At 42.3% G+C, this 22,894-nt stretch overlaps 1 protein-coding gene across 4 annotated transcripts in view; it reads right to left on the bottom strand.

The window, feature by feature from the left end:
* LARP1 (La ribonucleoprotein 1, translational regulator) overlaps nt 1–22,894 on the bottom strand; it is a 122,395-nt gene that overhangs the window by 5,885 nt on the left and 93,616 nt on the right. For all 4 annotated transcript variants that reach the window (XM_061617454.1, XM_061617452.1, XM_061617456.1 and 1 more), the window contains exons 17-18: nt 22,569–22,678; nt 21,991–22,118 (exon numbers count right to left, since the gene is read on the bottom strand). In XM_061617454.1, coding sequence (XP_061473438.1) covers nt 21,991–22,118; nt 22,569–22,678 — 238 coding nt within the window. The remainder of the gene's footprint in view (nt 1–21,990; nt 22,119–22,568; nt 22,679–22,894) is intronic.

The raw sequence follows: 22,894 nt of genomic DNA, 5'->3' as shown, positions 1-22,894 counted from the left end.
TAAAGTAAAGCTTTCCCAAATCATGCTTGTTCACAAAGGATGTCTTTGAGTTGCTAGAAAGACCAGCAATTATGCCTCATAGACACTAGCGTTTACTGTAGCAGCTAACTGGTTGTGTTTCTTTGTCAGATCAAGCAGAGGAGGAGTCTAGAAAAGGCTGGGGGAAATAGCTGGCATAGAAGCAACAGAACTGAAGCTGGACACACCAGTGCTGAGTTCTACCTGTCCTAGCATCAACTAGTTTCCTTCAGCACCTGTAGCTCTTTCCATGCTTCCAAACTGGAACCCTATGGCCCTGTAAAACCAATCTTTATCCTCCCTCAAAGTCTACAGTTTAAGGTCCCAGATGAGATTTTATTAAAAGGAAACAGATTCCTGCAGCTGTTCTATTATTGATAATTTCTCTATTACTGTCATGACAGCCTGGTCAAACTGGCCTGACCGGAGCAAAGCTTCTGCTCTAAATCTATGGAAAATTTAATGCTTCTGCTTGTAATTAGCAAAAATACAGAGATGGGTGGAATATATAACAATGTCTAGAACGTAAGATGAGATAAGTGGCAAGGAGGAATCTGAACTAAATTAGGAAAGGCCATACAGAGTTGGCAGAATTTGGAAGGACTAAAGAGAAGTACAGTGTATGGGCTCCTGCTGGGAGGAAGGGTGGGATATAAATGAAATAATAAATAAATAAAATGATGGGGAGAAAGGTCAAGCGAACAATGGGCAGATATTCAAACTGGATGGTCAAGAGTAGTAGGAAAGTAGGGTAAGGACCATGGCATTATTCCATCTTTTGGGGAGACTTCCTTTTTCACCCCAGATGCTTACAAATAAATGTTATGCACCAATCACATCATGCAGGTAGCAGCTAAAGAAATGATGCAGGAGTAGCACAAAGTCATCTGACAATTTTTTGCAAGCACAGGAGATGGAAGATTCTAGCATAAGGAGAGAAAGGGGGGTATAAAAGGGAGGGCAAATAGAAGATAAACAAGGGAAAACACCAGATAAAATTAGCTCCTTTTGTGTCAGTTGACAAACTCCTCTTTGGGTATGATTGCAGGATGGCCTTCCTGTTTTACTGGTGAAGCCTTTTTGGAGATGTTAAAGCAAAGTTTGTATAGACAATTGAAAAGGTGAAGATGCTATAGGAAGGAAGATATACATGTGTCTATGAATAAGAGAAAGATGGCCTAAACGCATTGGACTATGCCTCTCAATATACAATGCTGCTGCTACTTCACCTTTATTTTACTTCAACTGATCTGTATTATGACCAACGACTTCAACCACAGGCTAGATTTAGGTCTGGTTCAGCTGTCATGGTTTGACCCTTGGGAATGGTGTTGTGGACTTGTGCACTGTCTCCACACTCTGATTTTCTACCTCACTTACTAGTTTGCACCAAAAATATTTTGTCATGATGTCTGAACTGCACAAACTAGTTTGTCTCCAAGCCAAAATCGTTAACACGCTTTCAGTTCTGGTTTGGAGATGAACTATGTCCAAATCATAGGATTGTCATGATGTTCAAACTGGGCAAACTATTACTATTGTGGACTAGAGAGGAAAGTGGAGAATGCGAGGGGAGAGGAGCAGATGCAAAAGTCCCAAGCAAAACTTCTGAACTGAGACTCAGTAAAGACAACATAGCAACTAGGAAATGGCTGATAGGAAATAGCAGTACTTTCTCCCCCTTCAATATAAAGATATCCTCTGAGGCAACACCACATGGAAGAGCTTGAATACTGTTCACTGATGCACAATCACTTGAAGACCACAATATCAAGTGACAACTTTCATGTATGAATGAGCTATCACAGATATCAAACACAATGTTTTTAATCGTCTGCTCACAAGAGATGGAGCAAAATGGAGAATTTTGTCCTATTTTAAAGTGAACTCATCTAATTCATACCTACTGGGTCAAATAACAGATCAGAATGTAATTATTGTTCAAATTTTTAACTTCTCCATATTTTATGATAAAATAAGTTTAGAAATGTGAACATTATTACTTATTCTGTGATAAAATACGATTGGGGAAGAATTACAGAATGATGCAAAAATGGGACAGAGCAGCCTTATAAAACATGTGAATTTAACACAAACTGAAAACAGAAAGATCTGTCAAAAATCTCTACTGCTCACATTTCAGCTGACAGTCACCAAAAGAGATGTACATTTTTCCATGGAGGGGCAGCAAGAGTGAAATATCCTGCTCTTAAAAAAGTGTTTGGGCTCACAAGGTTGCATTTTTTGTTTTTATGTGTGAGGAGGGTTGCTGGCTGGTGAGGATTAGCCTCCTGCTGGTCGCAGCCCAGGGGTGGGACCAAGCAGCTCCTTATAACCAAACCATGGGCACAAGGCACACCAGAGGGCGAGAGACCAGGAGCTGAGCGACGTTCGACTTTTGTGTTTATGGAAGATGAAGAGAATGAACTATAGAATAATTGAGCAGTAACAGACTGAGGACAATTTAAAGTACTAAGTGGAGTAAGTGCTAGAAATAAGTGACATAAGTCTTTTGAATTTTCTTATCTTCCCTCCTTGCAATAAACTATTAGTGGTGATTAGATCAATATAAGAAATATGTGGAAAACTATTAGAAATATAAAAATTAAAAACATTTGCACTTTAAGATCCTATGAGAAGTTTGTCAAGGCTACAAAATAAGTGCTCCGTTAAAAATCTTGTAACACTGGCACTTTAGGATTTGATTACACTTAAAGGCTTTCGGATATCCTGAATAATCATTTATTATTGAGAAGATGGATTTGATCTCCCATCAGTAAGAAACAAAAGCATATTTTAAAATCTTGTGAAGATTGTTGACAGACTTTTTCTGTTTTAAAGACTATCTAATGAATTTATGAAAGTAGTATTAATTTTATATTACCTTAACTGAACAATTAACAGGAAGTACTTGCATTTTATGGTCATATACTGAGTAAAAGCATGTGCACTTTTTGAAATCTGTTAATTGTCTTTTCAGAAAGCTAAAGCATTTTAACATGATTCTACAATGTCAAGATGGCATATAAAGAAAAGTTTGGTGTCTCTAAGTAGGAAGTGGTTCTGGTATGTTTAACAAACAGTTACATTAAAACAACAATAATTTAATTATAGATTATATATGTATGCCCTTGAGGTTGGTTAAAGTGGTGCAACTGTTCAATGGGGCAGGACATCGCTAACATGTTACTCCGCTGCTGAAAGAATATCACTGGTTGCCCATTAGCTACCAGGTTAAGTTCAAAGTGTTGGTTCAGGTGTATAAAAGCCCTATACAGCTTATATAGATCGTCTTACCCAGTCAATCACTGCGCTTCTCAGGTAAGGGCCTCCTGCAGATACCATCTCATCAGGAGGTCCATTCCACACAATGCAGGAAGCGAACCTTTAGTGTTGTGGCACCTACCATTTGCAATTCGCTAGACAGGCGCCGTCTCTGTTGTCATGCCAGTGCCTGCTGAAGACCTTCCTTTTTCAGCAAGTCTTTTACATAGAGACCTTATGCCAGTTTGCATCTGTGTTTCTAAGACTTTTTAAAGGTTTTTTTGAAGATGTTTTAAAGATGTTTTTCAGGTTTATAGTGTTTTGTCATTTGTTTGCTGCCCTGGGCTCCTTCTGGGAAGAAGGGCAGGATATAATTTTAATAAATATGTAAGATGAATAGTCTGAGTAAGAAATCAAGAACAGCAAAAGCCATGGAGACAAGAAAAGGTAAAATTAGTAAAGATGAGGTTTGGTCAACAGAGGATATCAAAGATCTATTTGAACCTGAATTTAAAACCTTTTGGAATATATACAAAAAGTTAGATAATGTTGTGGAACTATGAATACAAAAATAGAAATAAATGAATAAATGCAAAGAGAAGTATAGCAAAGCACACAAACAGATTTATTAACAGAAAAAGAGGCGAAATTATTTATTTCCTACTCATATATAAATGTATTTGCTTGATTGCAAATAGAATCATTAAGCAGTTTACAGGTGCACGCAAATAGACAATTTGAAAGATGTAACCCAGTTCGCATGTAATGCTAAGCCAGACTATGGGTTACCACGAACAAGCAGAACGTGCAGGTTCCTGGAGCAAAGGTGGCAGCCACTATTGCTCCTCCCCTGATCCTGCTGCTGCCATGCTACTGGAGGCCAAGCCATGATTTGACTTAGCATTAATCTGAACCGAGGCTTGTGCTTTCTCTTGCTCCAAATAAAATATAAGCAGTATGCAAGGCTGGTTCCTGTTTACTGCCTGTGGAGAATTTATAGGATTTCTCTTGGAGAAAGAAGAAAAAGTGTAAATTTGGAAGTAGATGGAAAAATGCCAGTATGGTATTTAGTGGTAAGATTAATAGCAAAAATAGGTTAGTTAGTTAACAGCAGTTAACTATGAACCACTTATTGAAGCACTCTAGCTTGATTTTAAAAGATGGAAATATTTAAATATATCCTGGTTTGGATAAACAGTTTTATTAAAGATGTGCATTTTGCCTAAATGTATTTTTATTTCAAATTTAACTCTTGAAATGGCAAAAAATGTGATGGGTGGGGGAAAAGATTTGTTCCACTGGAAAAAAGGGAAATAGTAAAAAAGAGGTCCAGAAAAAGCAGAAAGGCAAGACAGGATTGGATTCCTCCTTGACTTGTGTTGCTGATAAGTTTCTCCTACAGAAAGTGGAGGAAGGAAGTAGAGGATCAGCTATCCTTGAGCTGATTATAACTAGCAGAGATGACTTAACTCTGGGGGAAAGTGACCATGTTATAGAATAGTAGAGTTGGAAGGGGCCTATAAGGCCATTGAGACCAACCCCCTGCTCAATGCAGGAATCCAAACCAAAGCATTCCCGACAGATGGCTGTCCAGCTGCCTCTTGAATGCCTCCAGTGTCGGAGAGCCCACTACCTCTCTAGGTAATTGATTCCATTGTCGTATGGCTCTAACAGTTAGGAAGTTTTTCCCGATGTCCAGTCGAAATCTGGCTTCCTGCAACTTGAGCCCATTAGTCCATGTCCTGCACTCTGGGACGATCAAGAAGACATCCCGGCCCTCCTCTATGTGACAACCTTTCATGTACTTGAAGAGTGCTATCATATCTCCCCTCAGTCTTCTCTTCTCCAGGCTAAACATGCCCAGTTCTTTCAGTCTCTCCTCATAGGGCTTTGTTTCCAGTCCCCTGATCATCTTTGTTGCCCTCTTCTGAACCTGTTCCAGTTTGTCTGCATCCTTCTTGAAGGGCGGAGACCAGAACTGGACGCAGTATTGAAGATGAGGCCTAACCAGTGCTGAATAGAGGGGAACTAGTACTTCACGCAATTTGGAAACTATACTTCTGTTAATGCAGCCTAATATAGCATTTGCCTTTTTTGCAGCCACATCACGCTGTTGGCTCATATTCAGCTTGTGATCAACGACAATTCCAAGATCCTTCTCACATGTCATACTGCTGAGCCGAGTATCCCCCATCTTATAACTGTGCATTTGGTTTCTTTTTCCTAAGTGTAGAACTTGGCATTTATTCCTGTTGAATGTCATTGTGTTGTTTTCAGCCCAATGCTCCAGCCTATCAAGGTCCCTTTGAATTTTATTTCTGTCTTTCACGGTATTAGCTATGCCCCCCCTTTTATCATCTGCAAATTTGATAAGCATGCTTTGTACTTCCTCATCCAAGTCGTTAATAAATACGTTGAAGAGCACTGGGCCCAGGACCGAGCCCTGTGGTACCCCACTCATTACTTCTGCCCAGTTTGAGAAGGAACCATTGATAAGCACTCTTTGAGTACAATTCTGGAGCCAACTGTGGATCCATCTGATAGTTGTTTCATCCAGCCCACATTTAGCTAGCTTGCTAATCAGAATATCATGGGGCACTTTGTCAAAAGCTTTGATGAAGTTGAGATACATTATGCGCACAGCATTCCCACAGTCGGTCAAAAAATGAGATGAGATTAGTTTGGCAGGATTTGTTCTTCATAAATCCATGTTGGCTCCTAATAATCACTGCATTGCTTTAAAGGTGCTTACAGATTGACTGCTTTATAATCTGCTCCAGAATTTTTCCAGGGATCGATGTTAGGCTGGTCTGGTCTGTAGTTCCCCGGTTCCTCCTTCTTGCCCTTTTTGAAGATAGGGACAACATTAGCTCTCCTCCAGTCAGCCGGCACTTCACCAGTCCTCCATGATTTTGCAAAGATAATAGACAGCGGTTCTGAGAGTTCTTCAGCCAGTTCCTTCAATACTCTAGGATGCAGTTTATCAGGCCCTGGAGATCTGAACTCGTTCAAAGTGATTAGGTATTCCTTGACCATTTGTTTATCAATCTCAAGCTCCAACCCTGCCCCTTCTACTTCATGTTTCCCAGGAGGGTCATAGACCCTTTTTTGGGAGAAGACTGAGCCAAAGTAGGAATTGAGCACTTCTGCCTTTTCTGTGTCATCTGTTATCATTTTGCTATCCCTCACTGAGCAGCTGTGCCACCATTTCTTTTCTCTGTCTTTTACTATGGACATACCTGAAGAAAGCTTTTTTGTTGCTTTTAGCATCCCTCGCTAGCCTCAGCTCATTCTCAGCTTTAGCCTTCCTGACACCATCCCTGCACTTCTATGATACCTGTCTGTACTCTTCCTTTGTGGCCTGGCGTTCTTTCCACTTCCTGTATGTGTCCTTTTTTGTTTCAGGTCATCTTTAAACTTTTTCTGAAGTCACATTGGCTTCTTCTGTTGTTTCCCCCCTTTTTTCCTTGTTGGAATTGCTTGCCATTGTGCTTTTAGACTTTCCTTTTTTAGAAACTCCCACCCATTCTGGACGCCTTTTCTCATTAGGGTTGCTTGCCATGGAACCGTACTTACAATTGTTTTTATTTTTTAAAAAACAGCTTTCCTGAAGTCCAGGGTGCGCGCATGGCTACTCTCAGCTTTTGCTTCTGTTAAAATCAAGAATTCAAGTATGGTGTGGTCACTTTCCCCCAAAGTTCCCATAACTGCCACTTCATCCACCAAATCATCCCCATTGGTTAGAATCAAGTCCAGGATAGCTGATCCTCTGGTTGTTTTCTCCACTTTCTGTAGGAGAAAGTTATCAACACAAGTCAGAAATTTCTTGGAAGAGCCGTGTTTGGCAGAATTTGTCTCCCAACAGATATTGGGATAATTGAAATCCCCCATTATGACTACATCTTGCCTCCTCGAAACATTGGCAATTTGCTTTTCAAAAGTTACATTCTCGTCTTCTCCTTGATTGGGTGGTCGGTAATAGACTCCAAGCATCACATTCCTTTTATTACTTGTCCCATTAATTTTAATCCAGATACTCTTGGTTGAGCTACCAAGCTCATCTTCCTGTATTTCTGTGCACTGATATATATTTTTAACATATAGCGCAACTCCACCTCCCTTTTTATTCCTTCTGTTCTTCTTGAACAAGTTGTATCCTTCAATTGCTGTATTCCAGTCATGGGAGTCATCCCACCAAGTTTCAGTTATATCTATCAAGTCGTAATTGCTCTCCTGTATTAAGAGTTCAAGTTCATCCTGCTTGTTTCCCATGCTCTGTGCATTAGTATACAGACATCGAAGACCATGTGATTTATGGTTTGGCTTCCTTACTACATTTTTCTGAGGACTGTTACTGGGCCCTATTAGAGCCAATCTCTCTGGTCCCGCTACTGTGCATAAGCCTTCACCAGTTGTTACCACCAAGTTCACGTCTCCCTCCCCTTTAGGATTCAATTTAAAGCCCTCCTGATGAGCTTCTCCATGCTGTGGCCAAACACATTCTTCACAGTCCTTGTGAGATGCAACCCATCACTTGCCAGCAGTCCATCTTCCAGGAACCATAGCCCATGGTCCCGGAATCCAAATCTTTCACATCTGCATCACCTTCATAGCCATTCATTCACATGGAGTATTTTTCTTTCCCTTTCTACTCCTCTTCTAAGTACTGGAAGGATGGATGAAAAAACTATCTGGGCCCCAAAGTCCTTGAGTTTCCTTCCCAGAGCTTCAAATCTGATGTCATTTCTTTATAGCTCTGTTTGGCAGTATCATTTGTTCCCACATGGATGAGGAGAAAGCGAAACCTGTCAGTGGAGTGGGCTTGATGAGTGATGGCAACCCTTCCGTCAGATCTCTTAATTCGTCCTCCTGGTAGACAGCATACCTGGCGAGTCCACAGATCTTCTCGACATACTTGAGTTTTGATCCCTCGCAGTAGGGAGTCTCCCACCACTAGTACTCTTCTCATCTTGTTGTGGGGTGTGGTTTCATTGTCCCTGCTTGATTGAGCTTCAGCCTGTTGCTCGTTGTCGCACGGGGTCTCCTGTAATTCTTCCACCACAGGCTGTCCTCCAGTCTCCTCCTCGAGTGGTTGAAAGTGGTTCCATAGCTCCACTGGTGAAGGGTGTCTTCTAGCTCTTCTGCTCCTAACTGTCACCCTTTCCCACGGAGTTTCCTCCACTTCGTTGTTCCTCTCCAAAGCAGTCTCCTCTTCTGCTACCACATGCTGTTGCTCTTCCACTCCACTTCTCTTTGCTGCTGCTGTTCCAGCGTTCTGTCTAAGAACTCTTCATCTTCTCTTATAGTCCTCAGTATGGCCACCCGCCTTTCCAGGCCTCTCACCTTTTCTTCCAACAGTGCCACGAGCTCGCTCTTGTTGCACGTGTACGCCATTTTGTTCTCAGGCAAGAAAACAAACATGGCACACACCTTGCAGGTCACAACCACGGGAGAATCCTTCCTGTTGATACTCCCTTCTACCTTTTGTTTCTTTCTAACTACTTGTTTTGGAGTGGCCTGTGCTTTGTCCTGTCCTACTTCAGGGTAAACTTGAGAGTCCCACTGCAGAATTAGTAATTTGTTTGGTTTGTTGTTGTTCTTGTTTTTTAGGGACCTCCCCCTTGACCTCCCCTGTGGAACTCCTTTGTCAAACTCCTCTTTGCCCTCTCTGTTAGCTCGCTCTCTGAAAGCTGGCTTGCTTTTATGTCCTCATCTGTAGATCAACTGAGACAGCTCCCTCTGCTCTGCTCTGTTAGGAGTTCTTGATTTTGAAAGAAGCAAAAGCTGGGTGTAGCCATATGCATATCCTGAACTTCAGAAAAGCCGATTTCAATAAACTCAGAACAATGCTAAGTAAGGTTCCATGGCAAGTGAACCTAATGAGAAACAGAGTACAAGATGGGTGGGAGTTTCTAAAAAAGGAAATTCTAAAGGCACAATGGCAAACCAGGACAGCAGAAGCAGCCAATGTGGCTTCATAGAAAGCTTAGTGATGACCTGAAAACAAAAAAAGACACACACAGGAAGTGGAAGGAAGGCCAAGCCACAAAGGAAGAGTACAGATAGGTATCATGGAATTGCAGGAATGCTGTCAGGAAGGCTAAAGTTGAGAATCAGCTGAGGTTAGTGAGGGATGCTAGAAGCAACAACAAAAAAAGCTTTCTTCAGGTATATCCATAGTAAAAGATCAAGAAAAGAAATGATGGTTCAGCTACCCAATGAGGATGGCAAAATGATAGCAGATGACAGAAAAGGCAGAAATGATCCAATTCCTACTTTGGCTCACTCTTCTCCCAAAACAGGGTCTATGATCCTCCTTGCAAACGTGAAATTGAAGGGGCAGGATTGCAACTTGAGATTGATAGACATATGGTCAAGGAATACCTAAGCACTTTGAACTAGTTCAAATCTGCAGAGCCTGATGAACTACATCCTAGAGTATTGACAGAAATGGCTGAGGAACTCTTGGAACCACTATCTATATTACCTTTGCAAAATTGTGGAGGATGGGTGAAGTGCCAGATGACTGGAGAAGAGCTAATGTTGTCCCTATCTTCAAAACGGAGCAACCTGGGAACTATAGACCAGTCGGCCTGACATCAATCCCTAGGAAAATTCTGCAGCAGATTATAAAGTGGTCAATCAGTAAGCACCTTGAAAACAATGCAGAGATTACTAGAAGCCAACACTGATTTGTCAAGAACAAATCCTGCCAGACCAATCTCATTTTCTGATTGGGTAACATCCCTGATAGATTGTGAGAATGCTGTGGAAATAGTATATCTCAACTTCAGCACAGCTTTTGACAGGGTCCCATGATATTCTCATTAGGAAGTTGGCTAAATGTGGGCTGGATGGAACAACTATCAGGAGGCTCCACAGTTGGCTACAGAATCGTACTCGAAGAGTGCTTATTAATAGTTCCTTCTCAAACTGGGGGAAGATAATGAATGAGGTACTGCAGGGCAGTCCTGGGCCCAATGCTCTTTAGCATTTTTATTAATGACTTGGATGAGGAGGTGCAGGGAATGCTTATCAAGTATGCAGATGATACAAAATTGGGAGGACAGCTAATACCTTGGAAGACAGAAAGAAAATTCAAAGTGATCTTGATAGACTGAAGTACTAGGCTGAAAACAACAGAATAAAATTTAAAAGGGATAAGTGCAAAGTTATACACCTAGAAAAAAGGAACCAAATGCATAGTTATAAGATGGAGGAAAATTGGTGCAAGGAGGATCTTGGAAATGTTGTTAATCATAAGGTGAGTATGAGCCAATGGTGCAATGTGGCTGGAAAAAAGGCAAATGCTATTTTAGGCTGCATTAACAGATGTATAGAGAGCCAGTGTGGTGTAGTGGTTACAGTGTTGGACTACAACCTTGGAGACCAGGGTTCGAATCCCCACACAGCCATGAAGCTCACTGGGTGACCTTGGGCCAGTCACTGCCTCTCAGTCTCAGAGGAAGGCAATGGTAAACCACCTCTGAATACCGCTTACCATGACAACCCTGTTCATAGGGTCGCCGTAAGTCGGAATCAACTTCAAGTCAGTCCATTTCCATTTTAACAGAAGTATACTTTTCAAAGTGTGTGAAGTACTAGTTTCCCTCTTTTTGGCACTCATTAGGCCTCATCTCAAGTACTGCATCCAGTTCTGCACACCACACTTTAAGAAGGATGCAGACAAACTGGACTGGAAACAAAGCCCTATCAACAGACTGAAAAAACTGGGCATATTTAGTGTTGAGAAGAGAAGAATGAGGGCCTGGATCTCTTCTTGATCATCTCAGAGCTCAGGCCACAGAATAATGAGGTCAATTTATAGGAAGCCAGATTTTGACTGAACATCAGGAAAAACATCTTAACAGAGCAGTATGACAGTGGAACCAATTTCCTAGGGAGGTGGTGGGCTCTCCAACACTGGAGGCCTTCAAGAGGCAGCTGGACAGCCACCTGTCAGGTATGCTGTAAGTTGGATTCCTGAACTGAACAGGGGGTTGGACTTGATGGCTTTATAGGCCCCTTACAATTCTAATATTCTATTATACTGTTCTTGTATCATTATGCAATCGAGCTACAGGCTACGTCTGATTGATTTAACCCAGACTTGAGATTAACAAAATATCAATAGGACTTTACAGGAAATAATGTGGACAAGAAATGATGACAGAAGACAGCCAAAAACAGAAAATCCAATAACAACATACATTTTTATGGTATGACATCAGATAAAGAAAAAATTGAGCCCCATAGCATCCCTATGGGAATAATTTTACAATAATAGTTGTGATGAATTTTGGGACAGAATGGGAACATTTAGAATTAGTAAGGCTGAAACATCTAATTAAGAGGAAAGAATTTTATTCTTACCAAGAATTGAAAAGAGGTAACCATGGATTTCCAATTTGCAAATTTTCACAATTTGAGTATTGGGTGCAATATAAATTGAGGGAAATTAATTTAAGGAAGGAAACACTAAGAGAAATTGATTGAACAAGAAAAGGGGAAATTGAGGTCTAAAATATGCAATATGATAGTAGGTATGAGCAATGGGCAAAAACAACTACTGTAATAAATGGAGTATCAAGGTAAGGAAGGAAATACCGGATAAGATACAGGAATCTATATAGAAATTTGGGAGTAAGAGATTATCCCAAATGTAAACATATCTGAAGCTTATTTGAACAACTACAGCACTGGGAGACTGGAGAAGGCCTGCCCTGGGAGTGAGCACTTGGAACCTCTGGGTGCTTGCTTGCTGGCTCCTCTGGGTTGCTGTCTCTCGAGACACCTAAAGTCCCTGGTAAGTGCTGCAAGGACTGGGACCCCTGCCTGCCACTGAATCCAGAAAGAGGCTGCAGTCAGTCTTGCAGCCTCTTGCATCAGGAGGCAAAAAGCCCGGCTGCCCTTGGACGGTGGGTCTGCTGCCGGTGGGATTGCCAGCAAAAAGGGAGACACCAAAGGGAATCAACCATTGGGGAGTCCCTTACTGAAGGCAAGGGTGGTATCCCCTTCTATTTTTTAAAAAAACCATTCTAGAGGAGATTGGTAGTGGGGAGGGTATAGGGCGTATCTGTAGTTCCAGAGTGGGGTGAGACCCTATGCAGTAAACTGAATGATAGCAGAAAATTGCCAGATGCCTTCAGAGTGAGAATCTGCAACCGGCAGAAGACTGGCCCTCCTTGGGTGGGAGAAAGGGGGGAAATAAGATGTGTCCTCGGTGAAAGATATTGAGTGGGTCTGGCTATTCCCAATTCTCTCGGACGCCTACTGGGATAACTGGTTCAGGTAGCTTTTTTTGGGTGGGCTCTCAGTAAGGAGAAACATGAGTGATGTCACCCAATCTCAGTGATCCTAGGTTGAGGAAGGTACAGCCATGGGGAGGTGCCATAGAAGATGAAGGCAAGGCTATCAATGCTTTGTTCCTCGCTCCCACTCCATCCATGGATGGGTTCCTCGTTGCTCTTCCGCTGTGCCCACTGGCCTGCGTGTGCTGCTGTTTAACACCAGATGATTTGATCACGGGTGAGGGTGTCAATTTGGTGTGCTTGACTGAGACCTGGTTGGGTGAGCCAGGAGCAATTGAACTGAACAACTTTGCCCACCTGGATACTCGGTACAACACTAGCACAAGCTGCAAGGACGGAGGGGTTGCTGTGGCCTGCAGAACTTCCAACTCCGTCACCAGGAAACCACTCTGTCATGGAGCTGGCTGTGAGGGCCTGCACCTGGTGCCAGGCCAATGAGACAGCAAACTACGGTTGTTGCTGGTGTACAGTCCACCCTGCTGCCCGGCAGCTTCTCTGACCCAGCTGGTGGAGGTCATCTCGGCTGTGGTATTGGAGGAGCCAAAAACAATTGTCCTGGGTGATTTCAATCTCCATGCTGAGGCTGCCTCTAGTGTTCTGGCTCAGGACTTCATGGCCTCCATGACGACCATGGGCTGTCTCACCTTGTCACTGGCCCATCACATAGGGCAGGGCACATCCTCAACTTGGTTCTGGTGCCAGATGGAGATAGTTACAGTAAGTGACCCTGTTCAAGCCCCTGTCACACTGTGGAACAGTGAGGAACGTTGGGCTCTGAACATGGTTACCCCTAAGCACCCTCTCCAGCATTGTGCAGCCCAGTTTGCCCCTTGGTACACCAGTGAACTAAGAGCAACGAAATAGGCTGGACAACAGCTAGAGCGCAAGTGGCTAAAGACGTGCTGTGAGGCTGATTGGGGACAAGTAAGCCATCATAACCGTGCCTACTGTGTGGCAGTGAGGGAGGTGAAGAAGGCCCATTTCGCTGTCATCATCGCATCCTCAAGTAACCATCCAGTGGAGCTTTTCTGTATTGTCAGGGATCAGTTGACATTAACTCCAGGAAATGGCGTTTTAGACCCTTTGGAGAGCCACTGTGAATTGTTTGCAAGGCACTTTGAGGGTAAAGTTGCTAATCTCTGTAGCAATCTTTTTTTTTTTTTCAAATAATTTTTATTCAAATTTTCAAAACCAACACAATACAAAAAGAAAAAACACAAATCCATAACTAATACAATAAAAAGAAAAAAAATATATAAAAAAATTGACTTCCGATTTGTCGTAGTTCAGCTATAAGTCTATAATATATAACAAGCCTATATCTTAATAGATTATAAAATCACCTTCCTCCAGCGGTTATCTTAATTGGGTACAAATCTCATTAACATCATATCATTTTATTCTTCCACAAAAAGTCAAAGAGAAGTTTCCAATCCTTGAGATATATGTCCATCATTTTTTTTCTAGATAAACATGTCAATTAATCCAACTCATCAAGTCTACTAAGTCCAGTAATTTCAAATCGCTCTTCTTCCATTATCTGTATTGGTTCCATCTTCCATCTTCCATCTTTACGCGCCCAATAATCTTGCTGTCATAGTCATATAATAAGAGTCTGATAGGAATTTCCTTTTTCACAGATATTTTCTTGCCATCAATTCCGAACGTATCACTGAAGTATTGTTGCAAAGCCGCATCTCTGTTCCTCTTTTTTACATGATACACTAGCACATCTCTTGAAGATTTTTCCATTGACACAAAACAGGGATTAATTCTGTTAGCTTTCTCCATTTCAAGTTCCATCAAATCCTTCCAGTCCAGGAATTTTTTTGAACCGATAATATCTTTATCTCCAATCTCTTCAATTCCTTCAGGGACAGCGCTGAGTTCCAAACCGTAATATTTGTCTCCAGGATCCATCACAGCCAGGAAATCCAAATCTTTTTCCATGTCCATATTTAATCCAATCTCCATAGTTTGAACCTTGCCTTTAATTTCTCTTTCATCCTTTTTTGGTTTTCCAGATCTATCTTTATTCTCCTTTCTCATAGAATCCTGAATTTCTTTCAGCTCCTGTCTCATTTCGTCAAATTCAATTCTCAACGCTTGACTATTATTTCTCAGTTCTTGTTTTATTGAGTTAATCCCATTCATCATTATTTTCTGAAACATGTCTAAAGATAAAGTCCCTTCTTGTACATCCATGATCTTCTTAATTGTCATTCTTAAAGCCAAAGGTACAAAACTCCTTCAATTTTCAATGCCCCGAGCAAAGAACAGTTTATTTCTTTATCCAGTTACAAAGGAGTTAATCTTTCAAACCAACTGGCGTCACACTCTAGACAGCCCTTATCTCTTATATGCCCAGAAGTGCAAAAACAGCTTTAGTTCACAGCGTCCAAATAACTAGTAGCAGAAAAAATGAGCAGATTCGTAAAAAAAAAGGTAGATCAGAAAAAATAGTCCCAGACATATATTACACAAAAGTCTTATAAATCAAAAAGAAAACCCTCATCCGTTGTAATCTTTATAATGCTATTTTCCATGTCAGCTTTTTGCAATAAAAAAGATAGGCTATTTTTATTTTCTTCCCCCTTAGTTCCGTGAGTAAAAGAGAAGGAAAGTTTTGACTCACCCAGGTTTTCTTAATTGCTGGTTCTTTGACAAATCTCTTTAGCTGTATAGATAAGAAAGTAATAAGCGTAGACAGGAGAATGCTTGCCTGTTAGATCGTTTTTCTTTAAAGAAAAAAAAACGGGTCACTTATTCACCTGAGCTAGCTAGAAATCCTCGCTCCGTCCGAGCTCCTGGAAGACTTTCTTTCACAGACAATTCTGACGAATTCCAGTCTCCAACAATCACAACAAAGCTGTGTGGGAAATCTCACGTTTCTTCCTTATCCGGAAGAAATTATCCCCAGTCAAAAAAGACCCTTCTGACTGGATTTAAAACTGAAAAAGTTTCATCCAAGATGGGAGCCCGTCTCAGAGGCTGCACAGGCGGAGGGATCCTCCTGGGAAGTCATCTCTGTAGCAATCTTGATGCCCTGTACACATCTACTGTAGTCCCTAGTGAGGTGTCCCATGCAACGTCTGCTGCAGCTTCTTGAGATCAGTTTCTGTTGATGTTTCCTGATGACATGGACAAGATGCTTGCGATGCTGCAGCCAGCAATGTATCCTCTCAATCCTTGCCCTTCTTGGCTTATTAAAGCTTGCCGAGGGAGTTTGACCGAGTGGGTCCAGCTGCCCTGAAAGAGGCGGTGATCCAACTGCTCCTGAAAAAAGCCCACCCTGAACCCACTGGTTTGTGACAACTACCGCCTAGTGGCAAATATTCCCTTTTTAGGGAAGGTAATTGAGAGGGTTGTGGTGCAGCAACCACAAATACTCTTGGATGAAACAGATATCCTGACCTCATTGCAATCTGAGTTCAAGCCTGGTTATGGGACTGAATCAGCCTTTGTCTCTCTGATGGATGGCCTTTATTGGGAGAAGGACAGGGGGTATTCTTACTTGATCTCTTGGCAGCTTTTGGACCATGGTCCTTCTGAGCCAACTTGGTGAGACGAGTATTGGAGGCACCATTTTACAGTGTTTCTGACCCTATTTCCAAGGTCATTTTCAGAGAACACAACTGGGTGACTGTCTTTCAGCCCCCTGGAAGTTGTGCTGTGGGGATGCCACAGATTACCATCTTGTCCTCCATTTTGTTTAACATCTCTATGAAGCCCTTCGGATGCTGATATCTTACCCCAGATCTCCTGATGGTCAGCAGTACGCTGATGATGGCCATCTCTACTCTGTTACGTCTGAATCGGGAGAGCCTGTGCAACCCTGGACTGGTGCCTGGACTGGATGAGGGCCAATAAATTGAGTCTGCATCCTAGCAAGATGAAGGTGCTTTGGGTGGGTGGTTCCCGAGTTCAGATAATTGGTCGGCTGCTTGCTTTAGATGGGGTCATACTCCGTCTGAAAGAGCAGGTTCGTAGTCTGGGGGTGCTCCTGGATCCATCTTTGTCATTAGAGGCACAGGTGACCTCACTGGCTAGGAGTGCCTTTTACCAGCTTTGCCTGGTAAGACAGCTGCAGCTATTTCTGGACCGGGATAGCCTGACCACTGTTGTCCACACACTGTAGTAACCTCCAGGCTGGATTACTGTAATACACTATGTGGGGGTGCCCTTGAGGTTGGTCCAGAAGCTGTAGCTGGTGCAAAATGTGGTGGTGGGACTGCTCACTGAGGCTTTATGCGATGGGCCAGTGACAAGTTGAGACAGCCCATGGTCGTCATGGAGATCATGAAGGCAAATATGACTTCATAGGGATAACAGAGATTTGGTGGGATGACTCCCATGATTGGAATATAGCCATTCAAGGATATAAACTCTACAGAAAGAATAGAAGCAACAGAAAAGGAGGGGGACTAGCGTTATACGTCAAAGACAAATACACCTCTATGGAAATCCAACAGAGCGAACAAAGGGGTCCGGTAGAGACCATTTGTGTAAAAATAAATGGAGAAACAAATAAAACCGACATGGTAGTAGGTGTCTACTACAGACCCCCTGGCCAAGAGGAGGTAGTAAACAAGGCCTTTCTCAAACAAATCTCTGAAATCTCAAGGAGGCAAGAAGTAATAGTGATGGGGGACTTCAACTACCCGGATATCTGCTGGTAGACAAACTCTGCGAAGCACGAAGCCTCCAACAAATTCCTGATGGGCCTTGCTGATAATTTCCTCTTTCAAAAAGTAGAAGAAGGAACAAGGGGATTGGCAATCCTGGACCTGATCTTAACTAACACGGACGAATTGGTCATGGGAATTAAAGCGGTCGGTACCTTGGGGGAAAGTGACCACGTAATGCTGGAATTTGTGATTCTGGGGAAAGCCAAAGAAGAATATAGTCAAACATGGACCTTGGATTTCAGGAAAGCCCATTTTAGCAAGCTCAGGGATATGATGGGTAGGATCCCGTGGCTAGATAGACTAAAGAAAAAAGGAGCCCAAGAAGCGTGGGAGTTCATGAAGAATGTATTACAAAAAGAGCAATTGCAAACAATTCCAAAGAGAAAGAAAAACGGAAGACATCGGAAAAAGCCAATGTGGCTACACAGAAGACTGGTGGAGGAGGTAAAAGTAAAAAAGAGCATGTATAAAGAATGGAAGGAAGGACGCATCACCAAGGAGGAGTACCGACGAGTGGCTCAGGCTTGCAGGAATAGCGTAAGGAAAGCTAAAACCCAGAATGAGCCGAGGCTGATGAGGGAAGCGAGGAACAACAAAAAGGGGTTTTTCAGATATGTTCGAAGAGAAAGACCAAGGAAACGGTGGGACTGCTGCTCAATGAGGATGGCAAAATGTTGACAGATAACAAGGAAAAAGGCAGAACTGCTCAACGCCTATTTTGCCTCCGTTTTCTCCCAAACAGGGAACAGTGTGCAACCCTGCATCGGTAGCAATCTCAGTAAGGGGTCAGGATTGCAATTCGAGATTGATAAGGAGCTAGTCAGGAAATACCTAGTTAACCTAAATGAGTTCAAATCTCCAGGGCCTGATGAACTGCATCCCAGAGTATTGAAGGAACTTGCGGATGTACTCTCGGAACCTCTTGCCATCATCTTTGAGAAATCCTGGAGAACGGGAGAGGTGCCGGAGGATTGGAGACGGGCGAACGTCGTCCCGCTCTTTAAAAAGGGTAAAAGAGAAGATCCGGGGAATTACAGGCCGGTCAGTCTGACTTCAATACCGGGAAAGATATTAGAACGGATAATAAAAGAGTCCATTGGCAACTATCTAGATGACAATGCTGCGATTAGTAGGAGACAGCATGGGTTTGTCAAGAAAAAATCCTGTCAAACTAATCTCATCTCTTTTTTTGATCGGGTCACTAGCCTAGTAGATGGTGGAAATGCTGTAGATGTCATCTATCTAGATTTCAGCAAACCGTTTGACAAAGTCCCCCACGACCTTTTGATTAGCAAACTCGTCAAATGCGGACTACATGGAAATACTGTCAGGTGGATTCACAACTGGTTGGAAAACCGTACTCAAAGAGTGGTCGTCGGTGGCTCTGCTTCGGACTGGAAGGAGGTTTCGAGTGGAGTGCCACAGGGTTCTGTCCTGGGGCCGATACTCTTCAACATTTTTATCAATGACTTAGATGATGGGGTGGAGGGAAGCCTTATGAAGTTTGCGGATGATACGAAACTGGGAGGGATAGCTAACACAATGGAAAACAGGAATAAAATCCAAAAGGACCTGGATAGACTAGAAAATTGGGCTGCAATTAATAAAATGACATTCAATAAAGACAAGTGCAGGATTCTGCATTTAGGCCACAAAAACAAAATGCACGGGTACAGGATGGGAAATATCCGGCTTAGCAGTAGTGCATGTGAGAAGGACCTTGGAATTGTAGTGGATCGCAAGTTGAACATGACCCAGCAGTGTGATGCTGCGGCAAAAAAGGCCAACGTGGTTTTGGGATGCATAAACAGAGCTATAGTTTCCAGGTCGAGGGAAGTAATAGTCCCACTATATTCTGCATTAGTCAGGCCTCATCTGGAACACTGCGTTCAGTTCTGGGCGCCTCATTTTAAGAAAGATATAGACAAGTTAGAGCGGGTTCAGAAGAGGGCAACAAGGATGACAGCCGGGATGGAGAACAAGTCTTATGAGGAAAGGTTGAAGAAACTTGGCATGTTCAGTCTGGTGAAGAGAAGGCTGAGGGGCGACAAGATTACACTCTTTAAGTACCTGAAGGGCTGTCACATAGAGGAGGGTACAGATTTGTTCACTGCTGCCCCAGAGGGTAGAACTAGGTCTAATGGTTTTAAGTTGCAGGAGCGTAGATTCAGGAACTTCTTGACAGTAAGGGCAGTTCGGCAATGGAACCGACTGCCTAGGGAGGTGGTGGGATCCCCTTCACTGGATGTCTTCAAGCAGAGGCTGGACAGCTATCTGCGGGAGATGCTCTAGCTGTGGATTTCCTGCTGTGAGCAGAGGGTTGGACTCGATGGCCTACAAGGCCCCTTCCAACTCTATGATTCTATGAAGTCCTGAGCTGGAACACTGGAGGCAGCTTCAGCATGGCTACTGAAATCACGCAGGACTGTTGTTCTGGGCTCCTCCAATACAACAGCCAAGACGGCCTCCGCTAGCTGGGTCAGAGAAGCTGCCAGGCAGGAGGGTGGACTGTACACCAGCAACAACCGTAGTTTGCTGTCTCATTGGCCTGGCACCAGGTGCAGGCCCTCACACCCAGCTCCATGACATGGTTTCCTGGTGACGGAGTTGGAAGTTCTGCAGGCCACAGCAACCCCTCCGTCCCTGCAGCTTGTGCTAGTATTACACCGAGTATCCAGGTGGGCAAAGTTGTTCAGTTCAATTCCTCCTGGCTCACCCAACCAGGTTTCAGTCATGCACACCAAATCGACACCCTCAACCATGATCAAATCATATGTGAGTGTGGTCTTGTTGCAGACCGATCTGGCTCCCAGACCTTGCAGCTAACCTACCCAGGTCTCAGTAATCGGCACCCTCCTCCATGATCAAATCATGGAGAAGTGTGGTCTTATTGCGTAACGATCTGGCGTTCAACAGCACACGCAGGCCAGTGGGCACAGCAGATGAGCAACAAGGCACCCATCCATGGGAGGAGTGGGAGCAAGGAACAAGGTGTAGATAGCTCACCACCTTCCCATGGCTATACTTCTCAGTATAGCCAGAGAGAATCTTCTCAGTGGGGGCCCCCAAATTATGGAATAATTTGTCTGATGAGGTGCACCTGCCACCAACACTGTTATCTTTTCAGCACCAGGTCAAGACTTTCCTCTTCTCCCAGGCATTTTAGCATGTGTTTTTAAATTGTTTTTAAAAAATTTAATTGTTTTTAAATTGTTTTTTTAAAAAATGTGTTTTTAAATTTATATATTTTTTTAAGTTTTTTAAATTGCTGTAAACCGCCCCAAGAGCTTCAGCTATGGGGCGGTATATAAACGTAATTAGATAAAGATAGATCGATAGATAGATCGATAGACAGATCGATAGATCAGAACTAGAAAAAGGAAGAAGCCCTGACAATCACTGATTGGGAAATTAAATGTTAGAAAATGATCAAATTGACAAAGTTGGATGAAAACAGGGAAAATCAAGGAGGTGTGTGCAAATGAATTATTTTGATACATTATTTAATTATAAAATTGTCCAGTTTTAAGAAATACCAGTTTGATTAAATTAATGGAGGATAAGGAAGGTGGTGGTGTTTATTAATTGCAAAAAAATCCCAAGCAGATTTAAAAGAAATCTGTATTTATCAGTTCATAGGATTAGTTATTTTGGATACTCTGTTCAAAAATAACTAAACCTATAAAGTGATAAATACACATTTCTTTTAAATCTGCTTGGGTTTTTCTTTTTGTTGTTGTTGGACAGAATATGGAGAAATGATTGGTTCCCAATCGGAAAGGGTATGAGACAGGGGTGTATTTTATCATCCTATTTGTTTAATCTATAGGGAGAACATATCATACAGAAAGCAGGATTGCACCAAGATGAAGCAGGTATGAAAATTGGAGTGAGAAATATCAATAATTTAAGATATGCAGACGATACCATACTACTAGCAAATAACCAAAATGGAGACAATAGTAAAGAAATCAGAAGAAGGCTAGGACTGGGGAGGGCAGCTATGAGAGAACTAGAAAAGGTCCTCAAATGCAAAGAGGTATCACTAAACACTAAAGTCAGGATCATTCAGACCATGGTATTCCTGATAGATGTGAAAGTTGGACAGTGAAAAGTGGATAAGAGAAAAATCGACTCATTTGAAATGTGGTGTTGGGGGAGAGCTTTGCGCATACCATGGACTGTGAAAAAGACAAATAATTGGATGTTAGAACCAATTAAACCAGAACTATCACTAGAAGCTAAAATGATGAAACTGAGGTTATCATACTTTGGACACATCATGAGAAGACATGATTCACTAGAAAAGACAGTAATGCTTGGAAAAACAGAAGGGAGTAGAAAAAGAGGAAGGCCAAAAAAGAGATGGATTGATTCCATAAAGGAAGCCACAGACCTGAACTTACAAATCTGAACAGGGTGGTTTACGACAGATGCTACTGGACATCGCTGATTCATAGGGTCACCATAAGTTGCGATCAACAAGGTTTAATTATTAGATGACTTTACCAAGAAACCATATTGTTTAGAATATGTGAATATTGTAAATACTGTGATTTTGTTTTTGTATAACTGAATTTTTAACAAACTTTATTTTAGAAGATACGTTCAAAACCGATCTCTAGAGCTCTACAAGATACATCAATTATAAATGCCTAGTAGAAAACTGTATACATACAAGGAGGAAACAAACAATTGCTTCTACTCACATCCACTCTGAAGTCTTCAAGGCGTCGGAATTTACTGAGGTATTGTTGCAGTTTGCAATCAATGTCCAAGTTTTTGGCTTTGGAATATTTTAAGAAGGCCCAAAACTTTTCAAGCCCATAAAGCTGCCCTATTACAAAAAAGACACAAGTCAGACCTACCAACAACGGAGTTTCCAAAAGTTGTCATTCAAGAATGGTGGAAGGGGGAAAAAAGGGGAAATCCGTAACAGTCTATTTTCAGTAAAAGCTAGAAGGAATGAACACTGGCAACCTAGCCAAATGTCAGAATAACCATTGAAAAGCACTCTTCTACGGCTACAAAGTTTCTGGCCAGTCATCTGCTGGAAGGGAGTCTCTATAAGAGCATATGCTCAAGATCTCTTAAAGCAAGTTTGTTACCACCCATTGTTCTTATAACACCGTTATACAACAGGTCTGGAATCGCAGTGAATACATACAGAACCTTTCAGGCCAAAGACAGGATGCAAGATTACAGGCATTGTTCCTCACAGATGATTGCTGCCACCAAGTCACACAAGGAAGCCCCCGGAATATCAGCCAGTCAGTACCCCACTTACCAGCTTCATAATCTTTTATAGTTTCTTCCTGGAAATCCTTAAATATGTCAAGTCGGAATTTCTTCTCCAATCCATAGCTGTAATATCTGAAAAGGCACTCCAGTCCATACCTGCAAGACCATTACATTCACCTCATCAGCATTTGCCTTAGACCTCACGAAGAGCCTTTCGTGCTGCATTTCCCTTAAGTCCAGATAAATTACTCAATCTAATTTTTCCTTCAAAGGCAAGGACTCCCACATTTTCACTGACTGATTCAAGCTCAACACACATTCTCCCCTCCCAGCCTTTAATATGCAAGCCTCTTAATAGTGGTGCTCTGAAGA

This window comes from Rhineura floridana, chromosome 3, assembly GCF_030035675.1.
Source record: "Rhineura floridana isolate rRhiFlo1 chromosome 3, rRhiFlo1.hap2, whole genome shotgun sequence".
In the NCBI taxonomy this organism is placed as follows: Eukaryota; Metazoa; Chordata; class Lepidosauria; order Squamata; family Rhineuridae; genus Rhineura; species Rhineura floridana.
The sequence above is the reverse complement of the archived record's forward strand: the minus strand, read 5'-3'. Positions and strand labels throughout refer to the sequence as shown.